The 27,684-nt window shown below is 48.1% G+C and overlaps 2 protein-coding genes across 9 annotated transcripts in view; one reads left to right on the forward strand and one right to left on the reverse strand.

The window, feature by feature from the left end:
- The window catches only part of Hsd11b1 (hydroxysteroid 11-beta dehydrogenase 1), a 26,278-nt gene extending 10,504 nt beyond the window's left edge, over positions 1-15,774 (forward strand). The window contains exons 6-7 of the mRNA XM_010613172.3: positions 13,831-13,974; positions 15,403-15,774. Coding sequence (XP_010611474.1) covers positions 13,831-13,974; positions 15,403-15,620 — 362 coding nt within the window. The 3' untranslated portion in view covers positions 15,621-15,774. The remainder of the gene's footprint in view (positions 1-13,830; positions 13,975-15,402) is intronic.
- Positions 1-27,684, reverse strand: part of CUNH1orf74 (chromosome unknown C1orf74 homolog) — a 123,305-nt gene that overhangs the window by 57,876 nt on the left and 37,745 nt on the right. Inside the window, exon 4 of one of the 8 annotated variants that reach the window (XM_019205852.2) lies at positions 22,219-23,301. The exons of the other annotated variants lie outside the window; for them this stretch is intronic. The gene's annotated coding sequence lies outside the window, so the exon portion shown is untranslated. Of the gene's footprint in view, positions 1-22,218; positions 23,302-27,684 lie in introns of those variants that run through there. 8 annotated transcript variants of the gene reach the window in all.

Here is a 27,684-nt window from a genome sequence, read left to right on the forward strand (position 1 = left end):
AAAAGAGAGATCCTACAATAAACATTCTTGAAGGTTCTTGTAAGTGAACCTGTGGCAAAGGAGAGACAATTCCCTTGGCAGACTGAGTGAAATGATGGGACTGTTTTTAGGGTGAACAGTAGCTACTGCCAAACAGCTTCGGAGAAAATGGACCAGGAGAAAATGTAAAGGACCAGGCTTTAAATACACAAAAATGAAAAGAAGTTAAAGTGCATTCAGGAACGGCCTCCTCTTCCCACCCTGAGCACACAGGAGTCCTTACCTTATGCGTATTTGCTGAATACGCAAATACAGTTCCGAATTGACAACATTTAGGCAAAAGGAAGAAAGTTAGCAGCTGTGACTTTCCTTTCCGTTTACTTGGGAAGGGAGCGTGAGAGCCGCCTGCCCACAGAAGTGCAGTGCTGCCCTATGTTTACTACTCAGGGTCGGCACAGCCCCACCCTACAGCAAGCAGACTTCACAGCAGTCTGGTCACTGAACGTGCCCCTCTTTCATAATTTTATACGCTCTTTCAGCCTGTGGACTGCTATATTCTGATCTTGCCCAGTCAGATGCTAGCAAACATTTTCTTTACAAATATAGCGAATTGATTTCATACGCAGCTTCTTGTTATACACTTGGAAAAAAAAAAAAGATTTCATTGACCCTAAATATCAAACTAATAAAGTGAAAAGCACATCGGACTTGATATGACTTTATAGCTTTATAGGTCTGATCTTGACTCAAGAGAGAGTCTTGTCAAAATCCATTTCAATGAGTAAAATCCACTTGAGGGTCTCCAAGGAGAGGTGTGACTGGGGAAAAAGTATGACTTCATGTCTGAGAAATCTGTTCTGCAAACAAACTTGCACAAGTGCTCCCCAAATACATCCATTCATTCAGAATGTGCCTATCACCTATCGAGGGCCTGCTCAGGACTCTGTCGAATCCCTGGGATGAGCCTGGGCGAGGTGCAGCCCACATCCCGTGTGAGCTCAGCCAGCGTGCTACTGCCCTGCTCCCGCTGCACGGCGAAAACAGGAAACAACCCAAGTATCCACCACCTGGACGACTCCTAAATTGCAGGCAATAGTATGTAAATGTGTGAGGGTGTGACTGAAAAATCATATGCTTACGTGAAAACGATTTATAGAACAGCGGATATAGTATGAGCTCAACAGTGTTTAAAGGTAGAGGCTTTTCATTTTATATGCTGCTAAACCACTTAATGTACAGTAAGTGTAGCACAAATTTTATTAGAGTAATTTTTTTAAAAAGGCTTTAGAATTCTAACCAAAACCAAGTTGGCTGACGTGAGGAAGACAGAGACTGTGTTCAATCTTACAAGGAGACAAATTCAAATTACAATTACTAAATACCCATGGGGTGGGAAGTTAATGTTGTTAGTTTTTCTTCTTGTCTGGTTTGTCACTTTTGTGACTCTGTCACTTGAGGAAAGCTCTGTTAACACTACAAAGTAGCTGTGAGATCCGCACTGCCATCGCTTTTGGCAGGAAAAGGTATGTTCCTTTATGCTCTGGTGGCTGTTTTCCTGCCAGTGTTAGGGACTGAATCCCAGGGCCCTGTGCATGCTGCACGGGTGCTCTGCCACTGAGCGATATCCTCAGCCATTTTTATTCACTTTAAGTTTTCAGTATTTTTGTTTATGTCCAGACTCTCATTTTATCTTAAGCAATTTGGCAGTAAGTATAAATAGCCTGAAAAGTATTCCCATCATTTCACCCAGGAAATGTAGTGCCACCAACTAACAAGGACTAACCACCACTGCAGTCATAGGTGTAGGGACAGAAACATTCGCTGTAGGAGTTTTCCTCTGGAACTGGGAACCTACAGACAGAGCAGGGAGAAGAGAGCCCACTGATATGTACCTGAAGTCCACCCACACAGCCAACTGAAAACCAGCCCAGTTAATATATGACTGAGCTGATTTTATAATGTTAGTTTTTAATGATTTAACACTTACAAAAGTTATCAAGTTGAAGAACCCCCACATAACAAGGATGTAAAACACCGCCTTAATTTCTAGCATTAGAAAATTAGTCTGCCCCTGGGCTCTAATAAATGTTGAACAACATTTAAAGAATGTTATTGAAGGGGTACTTACTCACTGGCCCACACAGGACACATATCTGCCTCAGTCCACCCTTATAGAGACAGAAGGCTTTATGGGAATTGAGACTGAGAAACTTCTGGGGAACAAGGCCTCCCCGGGATGGCCTACCCAGGGATGGCACTGTAACAGCTATTTCTCACAGCAACCTGCTCCTCCTCCTCCTCCTCCTTCTCTCTCCCCACCTCTGCTTCATCCGTGCATAGCTCAGCCTCCTTCTCAGCTTAACAGCTCTCAGTACATCTTTAACTTCCACCTTGCTGCCAATGACCTTGGCCTATCAATGTCTGACTCCAAATTCTTTCTGAACAAGAGGTATCTCAATGACCCAGCTGAATGGTATGTCAACCCCTCCATGCCATTCATAACGGGCTCAAAGAAGTACAAGTACTTTGTTGGGTCTAATCAGCTGCGACCACAGACAAGACAGTGTTAGATCAGAAACGGGGTTGATGTCTGGATCCCTTGCATATCCTTTTCTACGTATTGCTTCTATCAGCCAGGATTTTCAATTTCTAGGCCATCCAAATGCCTAATGTATTAGAAAACAAAACATCTAAGTTTATCATTACGATACTGCTTGATGAGTGTGGAATTGGAGCAACGGGAAGTTCATGGCTGTGATGTGTTTCACTGACTGCAAAATGCACATTTATTCACATTTTAACCACACTGAAAGAGCTGTGCCTTGCACCTAGACGGATCTCAGTCACTGTCAGGGAGGCGGCAGTACGGCGTTGCAAACACAGCCACTGCAGCTCACACTGCCCTCCTTTTGGAATTGTGTGCTCTGTTGATTAGACACAACTACGAGGTATCATGTCTTTAAAAAGGACTCAGGAGTCAGCCTTGAAACCAGCAGTGACGGCACACAGAGAAATGCACAGGCCCAGAGCAGCCCGGCAAAATCTGATATGAACGAAGCACACATGGCTTATATCAGAATGACCCAAATCTCGTTATCAACCAAGGGCCTATGCAGACATAAAAAGGGAGACACCCAAAAGCAGACGAACCCCTGTTGTCTTCTGGTACAGAGAACACGAAGACAGACTGTCAATTTTACACCCAGCAAGAAACTAAAGGCAAAAGAAATTCCCAAGTCCTTTGGGATAGATGTAAAATGAAAGGCAACAAAACAAAACAAAACAAAAAACAAAGTAGCAATTACTTCAACGGAAGTAATAAATGCATGTTACTACTATCTTAATCTTATTCACTACTAATAAGATCTTATTAGAAGATCTACAAAGTGCCACCATCCAAAGTTGCAAAACAGGTGTCACTGACTTGGAAAACACTCTTTAAACAAACACGACCCAGCATCAGACGGCACTGCACAGAGGAACACAGGGCCTTACAAAGTGTTGTTACAAATACACACGGATAAATGGCAACACCAGTCTTCTGCAGGACTCTGCTTCTTGGTGCACAGAGCAGCAAGGTGTCTTCAGCATGGTCTTCCCGGGGCCGCCGCAGTGCGCCACACGCGACACTGAGCAGCGCAGCCTCCGGAGGAGGCGCTGTGCTTCGCGGCTGGGCCCGACACTAACACACCGGTAGACACCCGGCACACCCTTCGGTGAGCAGGCGGTCAGGTGCCTTGCTAGTCCTTGGATCCCTGACTTCGCGTCCCTCCTTGGACTGCGATGGTGGTGCACGGCCATGTTTCCCTCTGAGCTCTCTTTCTGTCCCCAGGCTTCCGTGCCAGGGTTTCTCAATGGGGACACTATTGGCCTTGGGGTAGGACAATCCTGCTTTGTGTGGAACTATGTGACGCACTGCAGACCATTTAGCAGCTTTGGCCCTAACTAATCCTATCTTGAGGCCGCTCAGAAGGATGAGCAAAGCAATGCCCTCGTGGAGGAGGGACAGGGCCGCACAGGTTGGCGGCGTGAGCAGGACAGGGCAGGGGCGCGGGGGCCTGGCGATGCTGGAGACAGAGTGAGGGCGAGGCAGCAGTGCGGCCTGGGTTGAATGTCAGAGCCTGAGGAAGCCCAGAGCTCAGAGAGGTGACCTGAGGGGCAGGTGTGTGTGGCACGAAGAGGGCATTCGCGCTGATGCGGGGAGCATCCACGCAGACGTGCAGAGGCTTTGACCGAGGACGCGTGCACACTGGGAACAGCGGAAGCAGCTTCTCACTACGGTGTGACAAATGTGAACGGAGGTGGGAGAGAGCCCACGCGGTGCGCTGGGGTTAGAGGCGCGGGTGTGAATTCGTGTCTAACGAACACGGGGAGCTACAGAAATAGACGCGCGTCTCCACATACATGCGTGCATTTCCCTCCCGCTGTCCACTAAGAGGGCCTGGGAATGTGCTTAACTCCCAGATCTGGTTTTCTAAATATCATTCTCCACTAAAGGAAACCAATGTTTCTTGAAAAAACGATCGCAGGGCAATGGGAGGAACAATATAAAAATGAGCCTGAAAACCTTGCTTGGTCAGGAAAGAAATGCTCAAACAACAGAGCTGGGGATGTAACTCCGCGCACGGCTCTGGGTTTGACCCCGGGTAATAAGATAAGAATAATCATCATCATCATCATCATAATTATAGGCACACGTTACCAGGACACAGACCCTGGCCTTAAAGGATCCCATTAGCCTAATCTGGGACCACTGGAGAATTAAAATAATAAAGGCAATAACAATCCATTACATGCAATAAGAAAACAAGTTCATGATGATATAAATAATGAATAAACAGAGAGAGAAGTCTTTTCCAATGGAAAGTCAAATGATAAATACAGAAAAAATAATGATATTGGAAAATCACCAATTAGCAATTTTCATAGTAGTAAGTCAGCCGGAATGCACTGACAGATGCTAAACCAGCGAGTAAAATGTAAGAGAGTATTTGCATGGTCTCAAAGTACCACCCTATGCAACAACAAAAAAGCAAACAACCTAATTTGAAAATGGACAAGGGACTTGAACAGACGCTTCCCCAAGACAACACACGGTGTCGAATAAACGTGTAAAAATATGCTCGACAGACCCAGTCATTAAGGAAATACAAATCCAAACTACAATGAGATAGCAATTCACATCTATGCAGAATGGTCGTTATTCAAAAAAAACGAGAGAGGAAGAGAGGGAGCAAAGAGGCAGGAAAGAGACAAGGGAGGGGACGGGAGCAAGGGAAGGAGGGAAAAGGAGAAAAGAAACCAAGTGTGGGTGGAGATGTACAGAAACTAGAACCCTTGTGTCCTACTGAAGGGAATGTAAAATGGCACCAATACTGTAGAAAACTGTACACCAATTCTCACAAAAGTAAAAATAGAATTAGCCCAGTGTGCTGGTGCACACACATGCTCCTGTGATCCTAGCACCCGAGAGGCTGAGGCAGGAGGATCACTACAAGTCCGAGGTCAGCAGGGCTACACAGTGAGTTCAAGGCCAACTTATATTATATAGCAAGACCCTGCTTCAAAATCCAAGAAAAAGTTTAGCGTATAATCCAGAAATTCATTTCTGCACATAGTCACAGTCTCGAAGAGCTATTTCCTCATCCGTGTTCACAGTGGCAGCATTCACAACAGTTACACAGAAGGAGCCCGAGCACCCATCGACGGACGGATGAGTGATGAAACATCACACATACATCCGATGAAATATCCCACCTTATAAAAGCAGGAACTCTAACGCATGCTACAACACGGATAAGTCTCACAGACATTATGCAAAGTCGAATAGGCAGCCTCAAAAAGACAAAGACTATGGACTGCATGCAGACCAGGGACTTGGAGCAGTCAAATTTAAAGAAAGTGGGATGGTGGCTCAGGAACTGGGGGAGGGAGAGAATGAGGAGCTATTCCTTAATGGGTATAAAGTTCAGTTTTGCAACATGAAAAGTATTCTGGAGATGATGGTGAAAACAGTTGCACAATGATATGAATGAACTGAGGGTCATTGATCTGTATGCTTAAAAATGGTTAAAATAGTGGGTAAAAAGTAACACCCTAGGAAATGCTTCAGCATGAGAAGAAGGAAAATAACTTTACAGTGAAGAAATTGATAGATACCACCTGAGTCCAATGATCTGGTTTAATCAAACCAACAGTAATGGGGTCCACTGAGATCATGTATCGCCTGACACAATGTGAGGTGGCACAGCTCCACCTCTGTGCTCCTGCCCAAGCTGTGTGGCCCAAATCACATCATGAGGCAACATCAGCCAAATCCAACTGAAGGACATTCATCATCGATATGCTGATAAATACTTAACCCACCTCCAGAAGGAAAAATTGTTTAAACCTGACTCGTAGCAGGTCCATAGTGCAATTGCTCCCATGATAGGCAAGAGCCAAGTGATGTCAACTGGCTTGCAAAATTTGTGAACATTCAGCAGTCAGCTCCCATGACCCGGTGTGAGCCAGCCCCACCAGATCAGCTTGTACAAAGTAACTGGCTGTTCTCATGCACAGCGTCAAGGTCATAAAAGACAAATAATGCCTAGGGAAGCATTTCAACTTGAAAGTCGAGGAGTCATGACAACTAAGTGCAATACCTGATCCTGGGTTGAACCCTTTCGCTCTACAAAGGATATTCTGGAGACTGGTATCAAAACTTGGAAGGGGTCTGTGGATTAGATGACAGAAGTACATCACTATTACTGTCACAGATTGGATGCTGGACCCCCCAAAAGACCCTGCATCCTAACTCAACAGTCCCACAGATACGTCCTTATTTAGAAAGCAAGTCTACCGGTGCCATGAAGTTAAGTATATTGAGATCAGCCCAGATTACCTGCAGGAGCTCTAAATCTAGTGGCAAGCACCCTTATAAGAAATAGAGGAAGAGGAGAGGAGGCCATGCAAAGAAAGAGACAGATTAGAGCGATGCAGCTGTGAGGAATGCTAACAAGCACCTTCCCCTGGAGCCTCTGGAGGTACAGTGGCCACACCGACTCCTGGATTTCACACCTATGAACTCCTCCACTACTGGAGGATCCGTGTCTAGTCCTACATGAGCCCATTCGCCACACATTGTCACCACAGCTCCGAGAAACCAAGGACTCGCTTCCCTCGCTTTGATGATTGTGATGTGGTTGCGTAGGGCAGCATCCCAACGTTGAGAAAATGACACTAACGTACTCCAGGATAATAGAACAAGAGGTGAGCAGTGGCCCTGGTTACAGCAGTTACCCTCAAATGGTTCGGGAGGAAACAGATAGTATGTAGTAATCGTTCCCCTTTTCTGTCAGTCGGAATCACTTAAAGAGAACAAAAGTCCCCATGTTAGGAATCTAGTGACTTAGAGGGGTGTCAGAGTGGACTTGGCAGGGCCTTCCCTGGGTTCTCCGAGATCCGCTGCAGAAAGTGCCAGCATCATCACGCCTGCTCCCGGTTCCTAGACGGAGTGATGCCTCCTCGAGCTCCCCACTTCCAGCCCAGCCCCCCGGCTCAGTGCACCCCACTGTCCCTGGGCAGACGCCACACCTGCTCCTCCCATGGGAGCCACATTTGGTCTCTAGGCATCCTGCCATCCGTGGACATAACCGCCCCTGCCATGCATTCAGCCTTGCTCTCGGGTAGGGCAGACAGACTGGTCTACCCTGCTTCTGGCCTTGAGACTTCCAGGCAGGAGTCAAATGCAAGCCCTGGAGCTCTCGGGGTCAGTGTCAAGTGCTCCAGATGTCGCCCTCGGAGCCCTCTCCTGTGGCTGGCAGTGCGAGAGATGCAGCCAAGGCGGGAATACGGGCCGCCAATTCACAGTGCTGGGAGAGCCGGCTGGGGCCCAGCCTCCAACTGCAGAATTTCTTCACACCTGTCATTTTATTCTTACCACAGAAGACGTGCTGATTCTCTAGCACAACGGGAGGAGCCACACTGCACACCCTGCTATTCGGGCCCCACACGTGCACAGAGTCACTTTGTGAAATCCAGTAACTCCTCTCCAAAGCAGCTCGCGTCCTCGCGTTGTTTCAACACCATACTCTCCTTCAGCATCGTTAGCCCAGACGTTCTGCTGGGTTACTGCCCGCAACTCTAAATGGTCTTGCTCAGTCTTTTAGGCTCCTCATAACCCCAGCCTCCACTGGTGATTTCCTTAGGACTCTTCCAACCCAAACCTTCTTCTCCATTCTCCGCAGACTCCGGGTCACTCCCATCCCTCCCCATGGTTGCAATTACCACTGGAAGTGAGGGTCCCAATCCTTCTGATGACACCTCAGGTCCTCCAGGGCCCAGAGAGGGCAGAGTTATCTTCACAAAGCAATTCAACCCCCAGAATGACAGAACTGGAGCCACAGTGCGAAGAACTGTGGAGGGAAGGGGTGCTTTTCTCCCACTGGCTGGCCTCGGGTGCATTTCCGGTGCCAAAGCCATGCAGCACGGCGGCTTTCGGATTGAAGCTGTCATAAAGATGTAGCTCACTTGCCGGGCCGCTCCAAAAGTCTGAAGGGAGCCTTTCAGTCCTGTCCACTTTCTTCTCAGCTTCATTTAAAGCCGTGGAAAATCTGCCTTTGAAATGGAAATCATTTCAAAATCTCAGCTAGGAGGGTGGGGAGGGGATGAAAAAAGCACCAGGGCCTCCCTCTGACCTCTTCTGCGTGGTAACAAGCCACAGCACACAGATTTCCTGCCAGCTCTCTGGCTCTCGCTGTTTCTACAGTGGCGAAGTCCCAGCATTTCTGGGACAGAGCTAATTGCAAACATTCTGTCCTGTTTATCACCACGTCTGCACTCATACGTGTCAGACTGCTTGTCTCGTATTCAACTTCAAAAGACACAGCCACCATAGCTGTTCCTTTGTGGTCTAAAACCTTCCAGAAGAAAACTCCAACTGCCATCTGTCTGTTCCGCTGCGGTGGCTCGGGCCACCACACCTAAACCAAAACTTGACCTCGGGCAAATCCACTTGGGCCTCTGATCCCTCACTTCCTGTGTATCTGAACAGGACGCTGGTTCCCTCGTTTTATCTAAGGAAGCTCCCTTTCTGCCTGTTTTCTCCACTGTACCTGGACAGCTGGATCTCACAGGGCCCCATTAGAAGATGGAGTCAGTCTTCCCCTACCACCCATGTCACGGGAACCTGCTCCTCCCCAAACCTGCTGTAGGGCAGAAGAAAACGCTTTTCTGGTCACTCTAGGATAATCAGCAGCAGCAGCAGCATCCCTGGCTGATTTCCAGTCTCAACAAGAGTCTTACTTCGATAGTTAAAATGTCTACTCACATGTAATTTAATTTACAGAAACAAAACTCTCTGCGTCAAGGTGGACATGCTATTGGTAGGAAACCCAGGACACAAGACATGTATTCAGCCTCTCCTCCCTTCCCCACCTCCTCCTCGCTCACCAGGCTCCTATAGCCTGTCTCAGGTCAGAGAAAAGGGGCGAGACCAGAAGAGGTAGGAGATAGGAAGTAGGAACAGTTTGCTTGGCTTGCACCCAGCTAGCAGCCCCTGGTCTCTGAGGCCCTGAGAGTGGGCAGAGCTCATGCCTTCTACTGGCTGAGTGCAGAAGCACTCCTGATGCTTTCAGAAGCCCTTTGAAGTCCCCTGCTAGACGGTTAGTAGTTTTCTTGTGATTTGGCTGGAGTCACTTAAGGAATTTCCCCTCGGCCCTGAAACTACAGTGCAAATAGAGGGGAGCGTGCTCAGCCCTTGAGCTGTCCTTGGGGACAGGCCAGGAAACGGCCCCTGGAGGGAAGGGACAACTCTGAGCAGACCAGCAGGGTGGTGAGCAAGATGTGGGCCTGATCTCAGCCTTGCTCAGCCGGACTACGGACTCCGTCACAGACCACAGCCTGCACTCACTGAGGAGTCAGTCTGTCTCCCTCTGTCCCTCAGGCTCCTAAACTACTGCTGCTGCTGCTGCTGCTGTTGCTGCGGTTGTTGTTGCTGCTGCTATGTTTAGCAGTACTGGGGGTTGAGCCCAGGGCTTTTGCAATAAGTTACATCCTCAGCCTTTATTCTGCTTTTGACTTTGAGGTGAGGTCTCCCTAAGTCACTGAGTTACCCAGACTGGGCTCAAATTTGCGATACGCCTGCCTCAGCCTCCCAGAGGACTGGTATAACAGGTGTGTGCCACCGCACTGGTTTGAACGGTCCTTTTAAATTTCCTTCCTCAAGGATTGATTTGAGGGGAGTCCCTGACCCTTCTCAGAAGATCTGCAAGGCCCTGCTAATTCCTGCCCTCTAACTCCCATCCTGTCTTCAGCCCCTCACTCTCTTGGGCTAGCTGAGGGTCTACGTGTGGCAAACCTATCCTGCTTTTGACTGTTTGTTTGCATTCCCACACCCCATGGAAGCACACAGCGGGGCTGGAACCCCTACAGTCTACTGGGCCTTTGCCACTGGCTGGTGGTGTCAGCCTTGAATGTGGCTGAACCTGGAGCAGAAGTCTGATCTTAACACCCGATGCTCACTGTTTATTCCACTTTGACTGGGTCCTTTCACCTATAGGGTCTTTTTTTTTTAAAAAAAATCTGAACTTTTAGAGGAGTTTGTGCTCTTCAGCTTTCTGAGGCTTTTAAATATATTTTATAGAGAGCAGAATGCAGCAGTTTCCTCATATAAACTAATCAGTATTACATGGAAAAATGTGTGAGCATAGTATCTGTGATTAGAAATGGACTGTAATTAGGTGCACCAAGGTTGCCTGGAATGTTAAGAACCTGGGTGATTTTTCTCTTTTTCGTGCTTTTTGACACATTCCAGCTTCCCTTGGGTGAGTCTGGACTGGCTCACAACCCTCATCTGCAGCTCTAAAAGCCAAAACTCTATGGAAGAAAAGAACAGAAATAATAAAGCTCTGGAAGCTAAGGATTTTCTTTTCATGGTTAATTCTACATCACTAATTTAAACTGAGCCAAAGTAAGGTCTTTCTTTACCTTAGAGCAAACTTTCAAATGTGCAAGTGCAGAAATAATACTGCATTTACCTACGGGAGGCTTCCTGGGCCCTCCTGGGGGTCTGTCATAATACATGGCGCACCCTGTACCACCTTCTAAAACCCAGAAATCCATTTTCAGTTTTATAACACATCCAGCGCTAGGGCTTTAGATAAGTACTCTGTGCATGCTTCAGACTGAGGCATAAGCACTCAAAACATCTTAGCTCTATTGAGCTCCAAGTTTGGGGTTAGGTTTGCCCCGTCTTCCCACTTACTTCTGCAGGATAGTTGTCTACTGATTTACCCCTGACCATGGTACCAAGAGATACCCCATTCCCAAGCTGAGATGACCTTTTAGTTCAAACTCCACAACAACAATACAAACCCTGAATCACTTATTTCAGTTTCTCGAGGGAGCATCATATGTGTTAAGCTATCATTCACACGAGCCATCACTACTAACATTCTAAGGCTGGGGAAGTCTCTCTGAAGGAGTTGTATATAGGACAAGAGACACACGGTGGCTTTAAAATTTGAATATTCAAATGTACTTATATCTTGCTTCTCAGTGCACATGTCTGATTTCATGCTTTAAAAGTATCTCTTACTTTAAGATGATAAATTCACCAATATCTGTGTGTATGTGTGTGTGTGTGAGAGAGAGAGAGAGACAGAGAGAGACAGAGAGAGAGAGAGAGTTGTGCTATGTAGGTCAGGCTGACTTTTAACTCACTATGTAGCCCAGGGTGGCCTCAACTTTGCAGTGATCCTCCAGCCTCAGCCTCCCAAGTGCTAGAATTATAGGTGTGTGCCACCACAACTGGCTTGGTATTTTTCTTTTCTCAAGAACTAGCTATTTGTCCCCAAATGACTTTTTGAATAACTCCTATTTTTCTCACCAATTTCAACATTCACACTGCTAACAATTATAGCATTCCCTAAATGCCAGAATTCAAGTTAAGTATACCACATGAATTACTTTAGTTTGGTGATATTATTGTTCACATAGTCTAGCTAAGGAATGGCACATTTGGGATTAATGTCCAGGTCCTCTAACTCTAGAGCCCATCCTTTTAACTACTATGCTATTCCCACAAATAATTTGCATCTATTTTTGGCTTAAACAATAAGGAAAAGTGTTAACATGCTGGAGGTTCAGACCTGGGGTAGGCGCCACAGTTGATCTGGTTCACACAGTGTTCCAGGACTCCCTCGGCCCCACCCACTCCTGTGTGCAGCCCCTCCTCTGGGTGGCGGTGAGCTCAAACAGAAATTCTGGCCTCTATACTTGAGCACAAAATACCCATCAGGACAAGGATTGCCACTCCCAAAACCAGTCCCTGGAGAAAAAAGAGCTTTCTGTGACATTCCAACAAAACTCTCTTCAGGTCTCTTTGGTCCAGAATGGTCCACATGCCCATTCCTGTATCAAAAGAATGAGATTAACTGTATTATACAAGCTTATCCCTATAGTTAGCGTGGTATCAGATTTCCCTGGGCACACAGGCCACACAGAACTGAGGAAAACTATCCGTAAGGATTAAATTCAGCTCTCTTTTGACAAAATATAAAATACAACCATTGATAGCACTGGAAAATAATAAAAACCATACAGAAATCAGAGAGTCGTTAACCCTTACAAGAAACAAAAGACATTACCCACGTTGCCCAGTGTTATAGCTTCATTCCTAAGAGAATCCCAACCAGGGCCATACCTGGAGTGGAAACCTACAATTTTACTAGATTGAAACCCCAGAAATAAGAAGGCAGCTGAAACGAGAAGGGGAAGATGCTTCCAAGGGAAGGGCCACAGCACCCCATTTCCCTGAAAATAAGACCTGAGCAGAAAACAGCCAGCCTGGAGAACTGGAGGTCAGAAAGGCCAGCCCGTCGGCCCATCCTTGCCTTCCCTGGCAGCACTGCCTTCTGCTCCATGGCTGCCAAGGTGGGCAAGGTGCGGACAGGCTGGCCTCTGTGACCTCAGTCCAAATCCGGGTCACTCCCAAACTACTCGTGGGCAGTGCAGGCGCCAAGCAGCCCCATTAGGGTACAAATAACTGAGCAGATTCCAGCTGGTGCCCTCGGCAGGAGACGCGGCTTCATCCAAGTGAACGGCTCACTTTGAAAGAAAAACCAAGACTCTGGGGGAATGCGAAAAATCGAGAGACTCTATAATGCTTATTCATAATATCCAGGGCACAGAGCAAAACTGCTCTGCATACAGGGAGCGGAAGTGGAACCGTAGGAGGGAAGCAGGGGATGGAAACCAGCCCAAGATCACCCAGCTTCTACAGCAGTAGCTCCAGCAAGGCTCAGGAAATGGCAGCATCTCAGGCCACTTTTACTCTCACCTCTCAAAAGCGAGTCATGGGCAAGCTCTTCTGCTCCACACGTCCACACAGCCTCCAAAACCCGAAGTGGGAATAAGTCAGGTAGTGAAGGGCAGCATCTGTGTAAAATTTGAAAGCAAGGGTTTCCAATCCCTTTGGTGTAAAACACCCCCTTGCACTATGGAAGGCAGCTCCGGGGTGGTGGAGAGCTCGCTCCTGTCACTGTTCGTCCCCAGCTCTCCTGTGGGAGGTGGAACGTGAGAGCTGAGGGGCTGCATGCAGCCCGGCTGCTTTACCAAGCTTATGAAACCTAACCCATCCTGCTCCAAGGACGCCTGCCTTGCAGCCCATTCCGCACTCTGTACCTTTAATGCCTTGATGTTTTTCACTTCAGAAATTCAACACAGCAGGATAACTTAGAGAAGAGTGAGAAGATGAAACTCAGAGGGCAGACCACAGGGTGCTACAAAGCCTACTGCAGACCAGTGCACAGCTCTATCAGAAGCTGAACTGGAACCCCTTGTTAACTGTTCCTTCCATCTACCATTTAGGGAAAATACCTTATCCTCTGGTTGCTCCCTATTCTGCAAGCAAGTTTGCTCTGGATGGATTCTTCTCGTCCATTAGGAAAGAATTTGTCGTGAGCAAAGTCAATGTGTCGATCTCTCTGTGTGTCCTCGGCCTCATAGACACAGGTGAGCTGGCAGGACTCTGCCTGGCCACAGCGGGTGAAGAGAGCGCTGTCCTCCCTGGCCCAGACTGATGCGCTGGCAGGACGGAAAGCAGGTGCTCTCATTGAATGAAGCACTTGCACCACTGGTGGGTTTCTCTCTAGCCACTCTCACCGCCCTCCCATGCCATCCACCAGCTCTGCTGAGTGACACCACATTCATCACCTGTCCTTCTCCGAACACCTTATGTCCTTACGGACTCCCAATGGCCATTTCTTTTCCATATGAGACTTAACAAATACATATGTATTTTTCTCAATAATATCCATAGTAGTAAGACATACTGAAATTATAAACGCTTTGATAAATTCTGAGAAAGACACAATATTATTTTTGTGGTAGTCTTACCAAAACTATATAACCTCACCCCAACCATAAAAATAATAATGGACAAAATCAACCCAAAGAACATTCCTCAAACAACTGATCCGTAGGGCTGGGGATCTAGCTCAATGGTGCTGCCACCTGCCTTGCAAGAGCAAGGTCCTGAGTTCAATCCCCACTACCAAAAACAAAACAAAAAACTGATCAGTGCTCTTCAAAGTGTCAAGGCCATGAGAGGCAAGGAAAGAAAATACGGTCACAGATTGATGAAAAAATAAGAAATTACTTCTAACTGCAATCTTGGATATGACCCTAGACCATAAATAGGACATTAGAGGAAAGTCAGTTTTGTAATTTACTTAATTCTGTTAAACCTCTTGGTCACTGCACAACAGTTACATATGATGCTACGACCTGGGAAGCAGAGTGGGGTAGACAGAGAACACTCTGTACAACGTTTACAGGTTTTCTCTAAGTCCAAATGCAAGTCTACCCAAAACATGCAGCAGATATTATAAGTTTTATTAAGAGTAATTGAATAGTAGTTAGAGAATGAAATAGGCAAAGACACAGAGTGAAACTACAAAGAAATGGAAAGTGGAGGAAGCTGTACAATATGAAAAGGACAAGAAAATTCAGGAGAAGAGCCAGCAGTGGAGTTTCCCTCTAGTGGAAGAATGGACCAAAACCCCGAGATGCACCTTTCCTTTTATAAGCAGTAGGCTGCTATCGCACAGCACTCTGGTGTTTTCCCACTAAGACATCACGTGGCTCCCAACCTCATTCTGCCCCTCCACCCCCCAGCACACCCACACAATACCCAGGCAAGGGCACAATTCAGCTACCCCACTGATCGCCTCTACATGCCACAAATCTCCAGCAAGGCAGGCGGGTCCCCTACTGCCATTTGCACCAAGCCTCTGTCCTTGCCCAGCAGGCTTGTGCGCTCTGAGGGCTTGTGAGGCTCCATCACTAGAAACAGTCCCAATGACTAGCGCGATGTTGGCAGGTCTTCTGGCACAGATTCGACTAGTCTTGGTGACCCCACCCACCCTTTGCCACTTACAGATACAGCCAGGAAGGCAGTTGAAGGGGTTTATGAAGGCTACGCTTCTCCAAAGGAGGACTGCGCCCTGGAGATCATCAAAGGGACAGCTCTGCGTCAAGAGGAAGTGTACTATGACCACTCACCCTGGACCTTACTGCTGCTTGGAAATCCAGGGAGGAAGATCATGGAATTTCTCACTGTAAGGTCAATCCAATGGGACAGGGTGAAAAGCAACTAGAAACTCCCTTCCAGTCGGGCATGCTGAAGGGTCTTGGAACTGTTCTGCCCGACATTTCTCTGAGCTCCGTTCCTGAAGGTATCTTCCCAAAGGAGTAACTAAAGTATTCCTAGCACCATGCAAGTCGGGGTATCTCTCACAACCGGAAGGCATCCTGTAACACTAGCACATGGAATTGTAATTAGAATAAGTGCTATGAATCACCTTACAACCTGAAGTCACAAAATCGATAGTAATCATAGGTATAGTTTTATGAGATTTACCTCTAATATTACGATGCTTAACACAATATAATTGTGATACACATCATGTAAGATTTGTAAATTCAACACTGGTAGTTTGAGTTCATGCAGTATGATTCCTTTAAGATCACAAAAATAAAAATGAAATTTGCCAATGTCCACTTCCCTATTCTGTGGTCTGAACTTTTTATTTGTTCCCGAGTTGAAGAAAGCATAGTCCCCAGAAGGTGGGCATCACGTGAATCACATCCGTGTATTTCACTCTCTGTCTTGCTTGCTGAACTTTGCTTCCCTGAGAAGGAAAACCCTGGACAGGAGGCACTAAGGCAAATTCAGGGAACATTGCTCTCAGAGTCTATCAAGCACACATACTGTACATGAAAATGTTCAACTCCGTATTGGAAGTTTGAAGAAAAAGAGCCGGAGTACAAATCTCACCACTTAGTCAGTCATTCATTCACTCAACAAACATGTATCAAACATTTTCTAGGCACCACCTGGCTTTGACCCAATGGGAAGCAAAACTGCAGCTCTGTGAACAACTCAGCAGAGCCCTCTATCGATAAGGACCAAACAGGTAAGACAGCACCCTTTTGTTGGATCATTTTAGTATAATTAGTAAAAGACAGGCTATTTACAAAACTGTGAACAAAGCGCAGGGAAATCATAAGCAATAGTACAGTAACTCAGGGCTGTGCGCAGTTCTCTCCGCTTGGAGGCCTGCTGACCCAAAAGGAGAACGCTGCTCCTCTAAGGGAGAGAGCTCTGCATAGGGCGTCACTCGACAGGGACTGACGTCTGGTGACAGGACGGAGGGAGCCAGCAGATGCTCAGTCCTCTCTGCCCAGTCTCTGCCCTCTGGCCTGTGCTTCCCATTAGCTGAACAGGGGACCAAAAGAGCCGACTGGTGCCACAAGGGTCAGCTTCCCACGCACCAAGCAAGTGGGAGAAGATGGAAGGTGTTCCGGAGAGACGGACTCCACACAAGCAAACGCAGGGCCTCCCTCGGAGTGGCGCTGGACTAGGGGTGCCTGGGGAGATCGTCCTCCTCCCGCTTCTGAGTATAAACATATGCAGACAGATGAGAGTGCAGAGCCAAGGAGCTGGGTCTGTGAGTGTGAGGAGGGCTGAACTTCTCTTAGCAAGACCTTCCCGGGCTCAGCCCAGAGCTGCTCCTGTGTGCAGGAAAAAGAACCAAGACCGTGAAGTTTCCTCTCCTGAGGTAGCACCGCTAACACACGAGTGTTTACGCCTGCACACTCCTAGCACGTCCTTCAGCAGATGTCTTGTCTCAGTTCCTGACAGTCATTCTAACATGGCTCAGTCTCCTGCAGAAATGAGGGTCCCTCTCCCGGTCAGACAGCCGCAGTAAATCTTTTCATGAATGGCGGAGACAATGTTAACGCTGAGTTAGAACTTGCCCGGAGAGAGGTGAAACCTCTCTCTACGTGAGGCTTTCCCCAGAACCTAAAAGGAAGATCTTAAAAAGTAGGTCTGAGAACTGAAACCATCCACACCCACATGGCTTATCATCTCCTCCAAGGTGGCATTAAAATTCCATATCCTTATCAGAATGACTGTACCCTTTTGAGATCTCTTGTCTGGGAAGACCTATTTAAAAATGCTTAAGTCTTCAATAGATAGCATCAGCTGGCTGCGAACACCTCAGCGCTGGAACCCTCACTGCAGAGCCTAGGCTGCACTGCAACCCTTGCCTCCTTGAAGCCCCTGAGAGCTAGACTTCCCCTCATGCTCTGAGCTGCGAGGAGCCTGAGGGGGTAGGACTGCCCCTCCCTGGGGAGCCTGTCGGCCAAGGCGTTCCTAAGAGGCTTCTTCCACTCCTGCCTTGCCCTCCTGCCCCTGAAACATATGTCCCCGCAGCTACCACCACGCTCTGATTTCACCATGGCCCCAGCAGCACCACAGCCCAGGCCCACCAAAGTTCCATTAATCGGGACGCTCCTGCTCCTGACACTGACACAAGCCTAGCCTCACCCTCCGGCTCGCACTGGAATTACACTCTGGCTGACAGTAACTGTGAGCAGGGAAGCACCACCCCGGCGGCCACTGAGGGAAGAACAAAGGGGAGTCCAGAGAGGTTCCTTGTTCATCCCTTGTCTCAGAGATGGTGCTCGGCCGTGCCCCTTGGTGCTTCCTCTGGTGCTACCCAGAGTCCAGTCAACCCTCCTCCCACTTGTGTGCACAGCTGATGCTCCAGCTCGAGGTGCTCAGCAATATCTTATTTTTAACAAAAGTAAGGTCTTCCTTCCCATGAAGAAAACTTCATAATAAATATTAAGAAAACAGGCAGGGATGTGACTCAGCAGCACAGTGCCTCCCTGGCAAGTGTGAGTTTGATTCCCAGTACCAAAAAAGAAAAGTGGGGGGAAAAAAGACCAAAGAAAGGCCCCTAAAAGCAAGAAGAGTGCTCACTTCAGCAGCACATATACTAAAAACAAGAAAAGAAAAAGAAAAAGGCCACTTCACCGTATTTACTTTTGCAGAAGCGCAAGACCTGAAGATAATATTTATGTCTACCCACAGAGACGTGTTTAGAGGACATCAGCATTGTGAAGCCACTGCATCATGAGAAAAAGGATCAGGTCAACTTACACACACTCACACAGAACGAACTCAAGAACACAGGAGGGCTGACTAGCACCAGGCGTAGCCTAAGATGCGGGCAAGTTTCCCCTCTGAGGAACGACCTGTGGTTCCTAAAAATGCCAGTGCTCAGGGCTGAACTGTCTCTACCCTAGCGCCTCCATACCTGAGCTTTCTGTGACCAGCGTTCCCACAAGACCACGGCCGTGGGAGGACCAGTGGGGCTCCCAGTGAGTGGCTGCAGGCCAAGAATGGCAAGGACGGAAAACCTCCACCAGCCCTGCGAGGCGAGGAGGAGTCTCCAGGTCTCCCAGGATGCGGCCCTGCCGACAATTTGATTTGGATCTTCTAGCCTCCAGGGCTGAGATTTAATTCCTTTCTGTTGTTTTAAGTCACCTAGTTGTGGTACTTCGTCATTAGGAAACTATATGGGCGATAGTAACACTAATTCCAGGTTACCAAAAAGACAAGGGGGACATGTCCTGATTCAGAATTTCACTTCTAGAAATACCATGCAAGGATCTGACAGGGTTAAAGCAGAATCGTGGGCTGGGAATGTCACTCAGCGGGCACAGGCCTTGCCCAGGCTCCCAGGGGTCCTGGATTTGATCCCGGGCACCAACAAAAGAAAAACTAAGTATGCCACATCTACACCGACACCCGCTGTGGTCTCATCTCACGCAAAGTGAGGGCCAAAGCCCTGACAGCGGTCCACGGCTCTGACAGGGTCGGCTCCAGGTTCGCACCTCCAGCCCCCCGAGCGGTGCCCTTCCGTTTCTGTGTGCCTGGAACGCCCGCCCTTCCTCAGGTCTCCCCAGACTGACTTGTCAGTGAGCCATGGCTCAGCTGGTCAACCTCAGACTGCTGTGGCGTGTTTGTCTCCCTTCTCTGCTTCCCTCCTTAGCTCTCACAATCAGCCACCTTGTTGGCTCATTTATCTTATTTATCGTCTGTTCCTGTGCAACAAACGATTCCAAAACTTGGTCGTGTAAAACATAACCTTTGCACGACCCACAGATCTGCAGTCTGGACGGGGCTGCAAAGAGACAGGTCATTTCTGCTCCACCGGCAAGGCCACAGGTCAGAGGCTGGGGTCGTCTGAAAGCGAGGTCGCGCACACGTCTGATGCCTGAGCTGGAGATGACTGGACATGGAGGCCTGGGACACTGAGGGACCGTGGACTCCCTCTCTCTCTCTCTCTCAAAATGGCAGCTTCTGGGTTGCCAGACTTCTTCCAGAGCTGCAAAGGGACAAATCGCAAGAGCAAAATCCAGGCAAAAGTTGGATCGCCTTTTAGGACCCGCCATGCACTCAGGGTCAAAGCGTTCTGAAGAAGCACCAGCTGTAAGGAGAGGGCCAGCGTCACACGGAAGAACATTCAGGGTGGGTCTCATGCTGGGGAAGCCATCTCTGAAGCAGCAGGGTCCTCAGGCAGCACCACCTCTGGACCAGAGCCAGGTCAGCTGCTGGCTCCTTGAGAGGCGGTACAAAACTCGGGAGGTGAGAGCTGGGGGGAAGGAAAGCAGGTGTGTCTGTGGCCAGCCCTGGAAGATGGGGGCTGTTGTTTCCAAAGCCCCGACTTGGGAAACTCAGGGGCACACCGGGCCTTTAAGGGAGGAAAAGGGAGGTCAGGAGCAATGGGCAGGAGACTAGTGTAGGAGAGGGCCTGCATCTCCCGGCGTGCGTCTCAGCTGGATACAAAGCTATGTATTTTCCTGCAAGTTAAACCACAGCCATTTACACGCTTCCGGCCAGTCGGGCACAGAATTAAAGATTAAGTCGGGCCATTGCACATCCTGATGCTATCTAAAGGTCACCAAAAGCTCTAAAGAAAGATTATTTAGCAGTGAACATTGTGATCATTTTGGTGTGGCATCTCCTTAGAACACAGTATGCCACGCCAAAGCAAGGGTGCTCAGGGAACATCTCCCAAAGAGGCAGCCGCTGTTCTAGCTCCCGGGGCAGGAGTTCCGTCTGCTCAGCTCCCTGTACGCAGCACCTAGAGGGAAGCCCGGCTGAGGAGCCGAGAAGACTACGTGATGATCTGTGGCCTCAGGCCCAGAATTCAGCTGCTGAGGCTGATGGGAAAGAAGCCAGGCTCCCAAGAGCAGAGGCCGGAGACTGAACGGATGGATGGAGGCGGAAGGGCCGATGAATGTCAAGAGAGAGATGAACGCCAAGACAGGAACAGGAGCAGGTGGCAAATCTACTCCCCAAGTCAAGCTCACAGCAGCTTCTGCCCTCAGCTGCGCCCTTATAAGTTCTCCTGGGGTCCAAATACTAAGGTCTCAGGCTGCTCAGCAGAAATCAGCCTGTCACTGCTCCTGCCCACTTGTGATTTCTTCCATGGCACAGAGACAGCAAGAGGATCATGAAAACTATGTTGTTAATATTAATCTAAATCTCTCTTCATATCCAGCATATGCCAGTCAATGTTTAACAATTCACCCTCCAGAAAAGGTAGAGGGGAGCTGACTTGCAGGTGGGTAGCATTTGCCTATTTCCAGAATGTAAATCCTTCATTTTGAGCCACCAACAGAATATAGCTGCCTGTCACGTAGCCTCCAGCATGTCTTGGAGACTGCACTTTCCACCTTCAGGACAGAATCCATTCTCCTGAAAGAGCCAGTGCACTGCCCGTCCACTCCAGGACCTGAGGTCAAACCCCGACAGCATGAGTCAAGCTGGCTTTTTCTCCCTGTCTGTCAGGAAGCACAGCCAAGCCGACAAGCAGAGCAACAGGAAATCTTCCTCCCTCTGGGGAGGGAAGGAGAAAGAACCAAGAATCCCAAAGGCACTGGACGTTCACACCCTTCAAGTCTAAGAGCACCAACATCTTGCATGGAACCAGCAGCCTTGGCCAAAGTGTCAGAGGCCAGGAGTCCAGGCCTTCGTGTTTGGGAGCCACAGAAAACTGCAGGGACTGGCACTGGCTCTGTCGAGGAGGAGAAAGGCTGGGTGGGGCACACCAGGGCCCTTGGAGAGCCCAGGTCCTTCGTATTCCCGCTCCTCGTGGCTGGGTGGCCCTGAGCTCTGCCTTCAGTGTCACTGTCTCAGGCAAGCAAAGGGGGAGAGGAGAGGGCGGAAAGAACACAGCAGCTGAATCTGTGCCCTGCGGAAGGGCAGACTGGCATGCCCCACCAGGGCCCTGGGCAGAGGGGCTCCCCCAAAACTGACGTGTTAGGACTTTGTACCCAGAGCAGCCCCGTCGGGAGGGGATCTTGGGGTTGTGACAGGGTCACGGGACTATGCCCTCATGAGCAGATTATGCCACAAGTGGATTAATGGGTTAACAGGCTCTGCGGGACTGCAGGGTGCCCCCGGCCACACGGTCACCACCAAGCCAGAGCCGGGACGGGAGTGGCTTCAGCCTTTCCAGCTCTGGGATCACATGGAAACGCAAGCTCTTCTCTTCACAAATTACCCGGTCTACCGCAGCCAGGTGTAGCCACAGAAAACAGACCGAGACCGCTGTCCACAGCAAGGCTCACAGGACTGAATCAGAATCTCCCCAGAACGCTGCTCTCTAAATCTTCAGATCACCTATTTCATCATTCTGTCATAAAAATTAAGATTCAGCATATACTATACTTCTAAAAAGAGAAACTGTTAAAGATGACTATTATGTAATATAGGCATATAATAGTTACTAACAAAACACACATAGAAATCTTTTTAAAAACATAAAAAGAGGGCCGGGGATTTGGCTCAGTGGTTCTAGCGCCTGGCTCACAAGTGTAAGGGCCCAGATTCGGTCCCCAGAACCAAAAAAACAAAACCTAAAAAGAAATGAAAATGCCAGTATTTTCTTCCCACCACCTGGCAGCCCCTCCCACACATTCCTGTTGGCGGTGACAAAGTGGTCTCGCGAAAGAAGTGCCCATGCAGCACGTTTTGAACCAGTCTCGCGGGGCTTGATGTGTGGGCACCCTTCCTGCGCAGAGTGTGCTCCCCGCGGACAGGGCGGCGGGACACAACCCTGGCCTGCTCCCCCACCAGTTCTCATCCGTTCTGCTCTAGCGTCTAAAGGAGGGTGGGACAAGAGGCGGCACGAGTGCAACTGCGACAGGAAAAGGTGACGAGAAAAAGAGATCTCTGAAGGTAAAACAGAATTAGAGCTCCAGGGACCAAATGAGAAAAAGCAGGGGACGCGGCAGGAAGTCTATACAGGTCCAGAACGCAAAGAGGACTTGGACCCACAGGCAAAGGCCACGCCGCAGATGGGGCCGCCCTCCCTCCGGGGCGCGCCGGTCCCACCGCGCACTCACCGCCCAAGTCCGCCCTGACACGGCTCGCTCCGGGGGCCGTGCAGGCCGTAGTCGCACGCACACCCAGCGACACGGCCAGGGACACAGACACATCACAGCCTCACACAACTGCCCCATCCTCCCGGCCTCCACCGTCACTGGCGTCTCCCACAACCACTGGCCTCTCCTCCTTGAGGGTGTTGCTTTTTCACGTCTGGCTTCTACCCTGCGCTCCGTTCCACGCCAGTCCTGTTTTGCAGCCTCTCGCCGTGCCGGCGTCGTGTGTGTTAAGTGCTTGATGTCTCCTCCTGATGCTCCCACGTTCTGCTGTAGACCTCACTTCGGGTAACTTTCGTGTTTTGGTCTTGGGTTTCACTGTTGGTTATGTCGCTGTGTTTTTGACAGCAAACATTGGATTCCTTCTTCGAGTCTCCCCCTCTCTGCCGACATCACCACCTTTCCCGTTGGTCTTCCTCATAGCGGTCACAGATATGTCAAATGCCTTCTCCTGCCTGAGGGCCACTGCAGTCAGCTCTAGTGACCTCCCTGAAGGCTTTTTCTTGCTTTATGGCACGGCTTGTAACTTCTCTTTTTGTTTTTGAGGGACACAACATGAAGGGACAATAAAATGAAAAGGCAGCCAATGAACAGGAGGAAAATATTCACAAACATGTCCGATAACAGTTAATATTCAAACTATGTAAGGAACTCACACAACTCACCAGTAAAAAGAAAAAAATCAGTTTAGAAAATGGGCAAAGGACCTGAACTGACATTTCCCCAAAGAAGAAATAAAAATGGCTAGCAGGTACGTGAGCAGGCCAACATGCCTGACCACCAGGGAGACCAACTCAAAATCTCCAGTGTGGGCAAGGGCTTGGGAATGCGGTGGTGAAAACTGGGACTGCGCAGATTTCTGAACAAACTGAAAATAGGACTAATGTCATGTTGCTCATTTAATCAGAACAAATCCATCTTCCATCTTTGTCTGTGTAGAGTCGCGTTGGGTATCTAAGGTCAGGGAGGTAAAAGCTGGACCTAAGCTCAAAGCCACGGAGGGACAGCAGCAGCCCATGGCTGCCGACTAGGACTGGACATAATGGGACATAACGGCTCCTCTTGTCTAACCGCTCAGTTTTCTAAGTAATCCTGGTGTAGTTGTTGAACACAACTTTGATTAATATAAATGGGATAGATGTTCGTAAATTTTCTCAGATGTGTTAATTAAGTAATAAATGTAAAACATCCAAGATATTTCTAAGTAACTTAAAATACTGAAACACCAATTATTAAGTACTTCCGGATTCTTAAATTCTATGGAAAAGACTATATATTTGGGACTGTTAATATGTTTTCATAAATTTTTGATGGATGGAAAAAACTCAAGATTTTTTTTTTCTGGGATCTGCACTAAAACTAAAGTTAGTAAGAGTGAAGAATTCTAATCCACATGTGTAGTTTCATACGCAAAGATGGCCTGGCAGGCAAAAGGCCCAAGCGAGGAGGTCCGGGGGGTGCACACGCCTGTCATGCTGAGCCATCCAGCCTGGGCCAGCGACCTGCAAGCGGACCACGGGGCGCACCACATCCGCGACCACCTCATCCTAACGGGCGGGCACCTAGCGTGGTGAGCCGGCCTGTGCACCGGGCCGGGCTTTCGCCCTTGCTCGCCCGCCGCTGCAGACGCCAATCCCTGGACCTTGCCGCCCTCCAGGAAAGTGTGGTGCGGGGCCAAGCCCGGGCAACACCGGGCCCAGGGTAGGACTGAGGACTGTCTCCCGCTCTGCATACGGCTGTTCCGCGTTTTCCCCTCCCCAGCTTTGTACAGAAATGGATTTGCGGCCCTTCATTCGCAGTCTGCCTGGCAGCTGACCCCTCCTTGAATTCGAAGGAGCTATGTAGGAATCTAAATGAGACTGATTTCTCCTCAATGCTACTCACTTTAACAGAAAAAGAGAAATTGTCTGAATAAAGTGAACAGTGCCTCATTTAAAAAAAAGGAAGGGGGGCCAGGGATTTAGCTCAGCGGTTCGGTGGTCTGTCTCACAAGTGCAAGGACCCGAGTTCGATCCCCGGTACCAAAAAAAAAAGAAAAAAGAAAAAAAAGAAGAGGAAGGAGGAAGAGGAGAAGGAAGGAGGATGGAGAAGAAGAAAGAAATTAGCTAGGGTTGGTGGAATATGCCTGTAATCCCAGTACTTGGGAGGCTGAGGCAGGAGGATCATGATTTCGAAGCTAGTCTGGGCTACATAGTTCAAGGACAGCCTGATTTACTGTCTCCAAAAACAAAAACAAAAACAAAAAATTAAGATTTGTTTTGGAAAAAAACCTGTAACAAAGACATAAAATATATACCTTTTTTTCTGAGACAGGATCTCACTAGGTAGCCCAAGCTAGCCTGGAACTTGAGGCAATCCTCCTGCCTCAGCCTCCTGAGTGCTGAGATCACTGGTGCACCCCACCACACCAGGTTTATGTATTTATTGAGAGAAAAGTACTATGTCTAAATTTATAGCATTTTAAAAGATTGTTTCAAAATGTTACAGAAGGAAACAGAATCAGTAAGTAAGGGAGAGACAGATGCAAACCAATTATGAAGATTCATTTTTGGTAAGGAAAATTAAAACAGAAAAAAGAGAGACGGAAGAAAGGAGAAGGGAGAGAGAAGGGAGGGAAGGTGAAAATAAAAGGTTTAAGCAAGTCATAGAAGGTCCGAACAAGCAGCAAAGAGTTGGTTTTGTTCTTTTAAATAGAAGATGATGATTTATTTGAAGATGGGAGCCAGGGGGAAGACAGAGAGAGAAGGCAAACAGCCACTCTGGACGGAAGGGAGGATTTGAGAGGGAAATACTCCACCAAAATTCCATCCTTAGGAAAGAAAATTTAGGGCCAAGTTTCAGTAATTTAAAAAATTACTGATAAGATCTTCTACAAATTGAATATTTATACTCTGATAAAAAGAGTCTATGCTTAAAGCAACAAGATTTTTTTTTTTTTTTTTTTTTTTTGGTTTTTTGAGACAGGGTATGTCTCAAACTTTGTAGTTCAGACTGACCTGGAACTCACTATGCAGCCAGACTGGTCTCGAACTCACAGCGATCCTCCTGCCTCAGCCTCCCGAGTACTGGGATTACAGGCGTGCGCCACCACACCTGGCATAAGATTTTCTTAAAATATCTGCTTTTAGTAAAAGTTTACAAGAGATTTTGATTTTTTTAATCAAAGATTTTGTGTTTTGTCAAAATTACTTTTGTATTTTCTGGTGTCTTTATCAGTGTATTATATCTGTATATCTAGTGTCTTTACTAGTAAGTATATTATAATGTGTAATGTATAAAAGTCTGATTGTCTCAGTGTGATTCTGCCAATCATGAGCTCTTAAAATACTATGTGCAATGAGAATTAAATTTTCTTGTCAACTGCTGGACTCTCATCAAATTGTAATTTATTTTTTTCTTTTTGTACTAAGAATTGAAATCAGGCCCTTGCCAGGCGGGTGCAGTGCCACTGAGCTAAATCCCCAGCCCTCTCATCAAATTTTAACTACTACTACTCTAAGTCTTTTGGCATCTAATTTGATTCTTTAAAACATCTGCAAAATTAAGACTCTAATAAGTGCTCTTACGGTTTTTGGATAAAACTAAACTTACAAATTTGTTTTCCTTTGATTACCTTTGGCAAACACTGGTATGACTGTGGGGGAAACTTGCTTCTTAGCTCAAAAGCATTATGTACACTGAGTTTGTTTTGCTCGTGTTGGTGCTGTTCCGTATTTTCCTTTTAGCCTTCATACTTGTTGCTTGTGGCAATTCTACAGAAGTACAACCGCTAACAAAACACAGCCTTCCCAGTGCTGTGCGATTTCAGCCTCCCCCACAGGACAGACAGACCTGAACTCGACACTGTAAGTAGGAGATGAGGGCCCAGCAGGGCTGGCTGGGGAAGTAAAGCCAACCAGCTACCTGCCAGATCCTGGACACGGCACAGAACAGCTCCCAAACCCAGCAGGCTTGCAGTAGGGGCCTGGGCCCAAGGCAGCCTGAGACGTGGGAGCCCAGCACCACCTCTCAGGACCCGGATGTAGAAGTTCTCCTGGGTTTCCTGGAGATTTAGAGGGCGTCCTGGAAGGACAGATCCATGCCCTGCAGGCTTTGCTATCCTAACCTTACATCATAGCCCCCACTGTTTCCGAGGCACAGCACGAACTTTTATCCTTGCTCTCTCCCTCTTTTTTTATCTACTCAGCCCAAGCTCACTCTGCAGAGGCAGTTTCTCTCCCACTCATTTTTGCTTTATTTGAATAAACTTTGCCACTGCCTTTTTTTATTGCTGTTTGTTTTTGTTTTTTGAAAGAGGGTCTTGCTCTGTAGTTCAGGCTGTCCTTCAACTCACTATGCAGCCCAGCCCGGCCTTGAACTTGTGGCAATACTCTTGCCTCAGCCTCCCAAGTGCTAGGATCACAGGTAAGCACCACCATGCCTGGCACAGCACCGCTTTTTGCTTGTTTCATTAAATTTTTTGTTCGAGGAGAGAAGAACCTAGAATCCAACTCCAGAAAGAGAAGCCAGCAACCCAAAACCCAGTAACATTGAGTTGGCGAGCCACTTTTTAGAAAGAAGCTACCCAATGACAACTGCACGCCAGATAAATGTGGCTGGAGGGTCACCCCATCTAACCTCCTTGCTGCTCACATGTGGCCGTGTCTCTGACTCCAGTCACCAGTCACACCCCTCTCCATCTTCCACCCACCTCAACAAGGGACCAGACAATGACCAGGTCAGGTCCAGTCTGTCAGCAATAGCCAACCAAACGCTAACTATGGGACACTTGATCAGTCATGTTTTCATGGAAAAGTCCTGATCAAGGCCGGGGATTTAGCACAGTGGTTCTGCCGCCTGCCTTGTAAGCACAAGAACCTGAGCTCGATCTCTGGTAGCAAAACAGAAAGTCCTGATCAAGGGGCGGGGAATATG

This window comes from Fukomys damarensis, unplaced genomic scaffold (assembly GCF_012274545.1).
Source record: "Fukomys damarensis isolate Sample0158 unplaced genomic scaffold, DMR_v1.0_HiC HiC_scaffold_11, whole genome shotgun sequence".
In the NCBI taxonomy this organism is placed as follows: domain Eukaryota; kingdom Metazoa; phylum Chordata; class Mammalia; order Rodentia; family Bathyergidae; genus Fukomys; species Fukomys damarensis.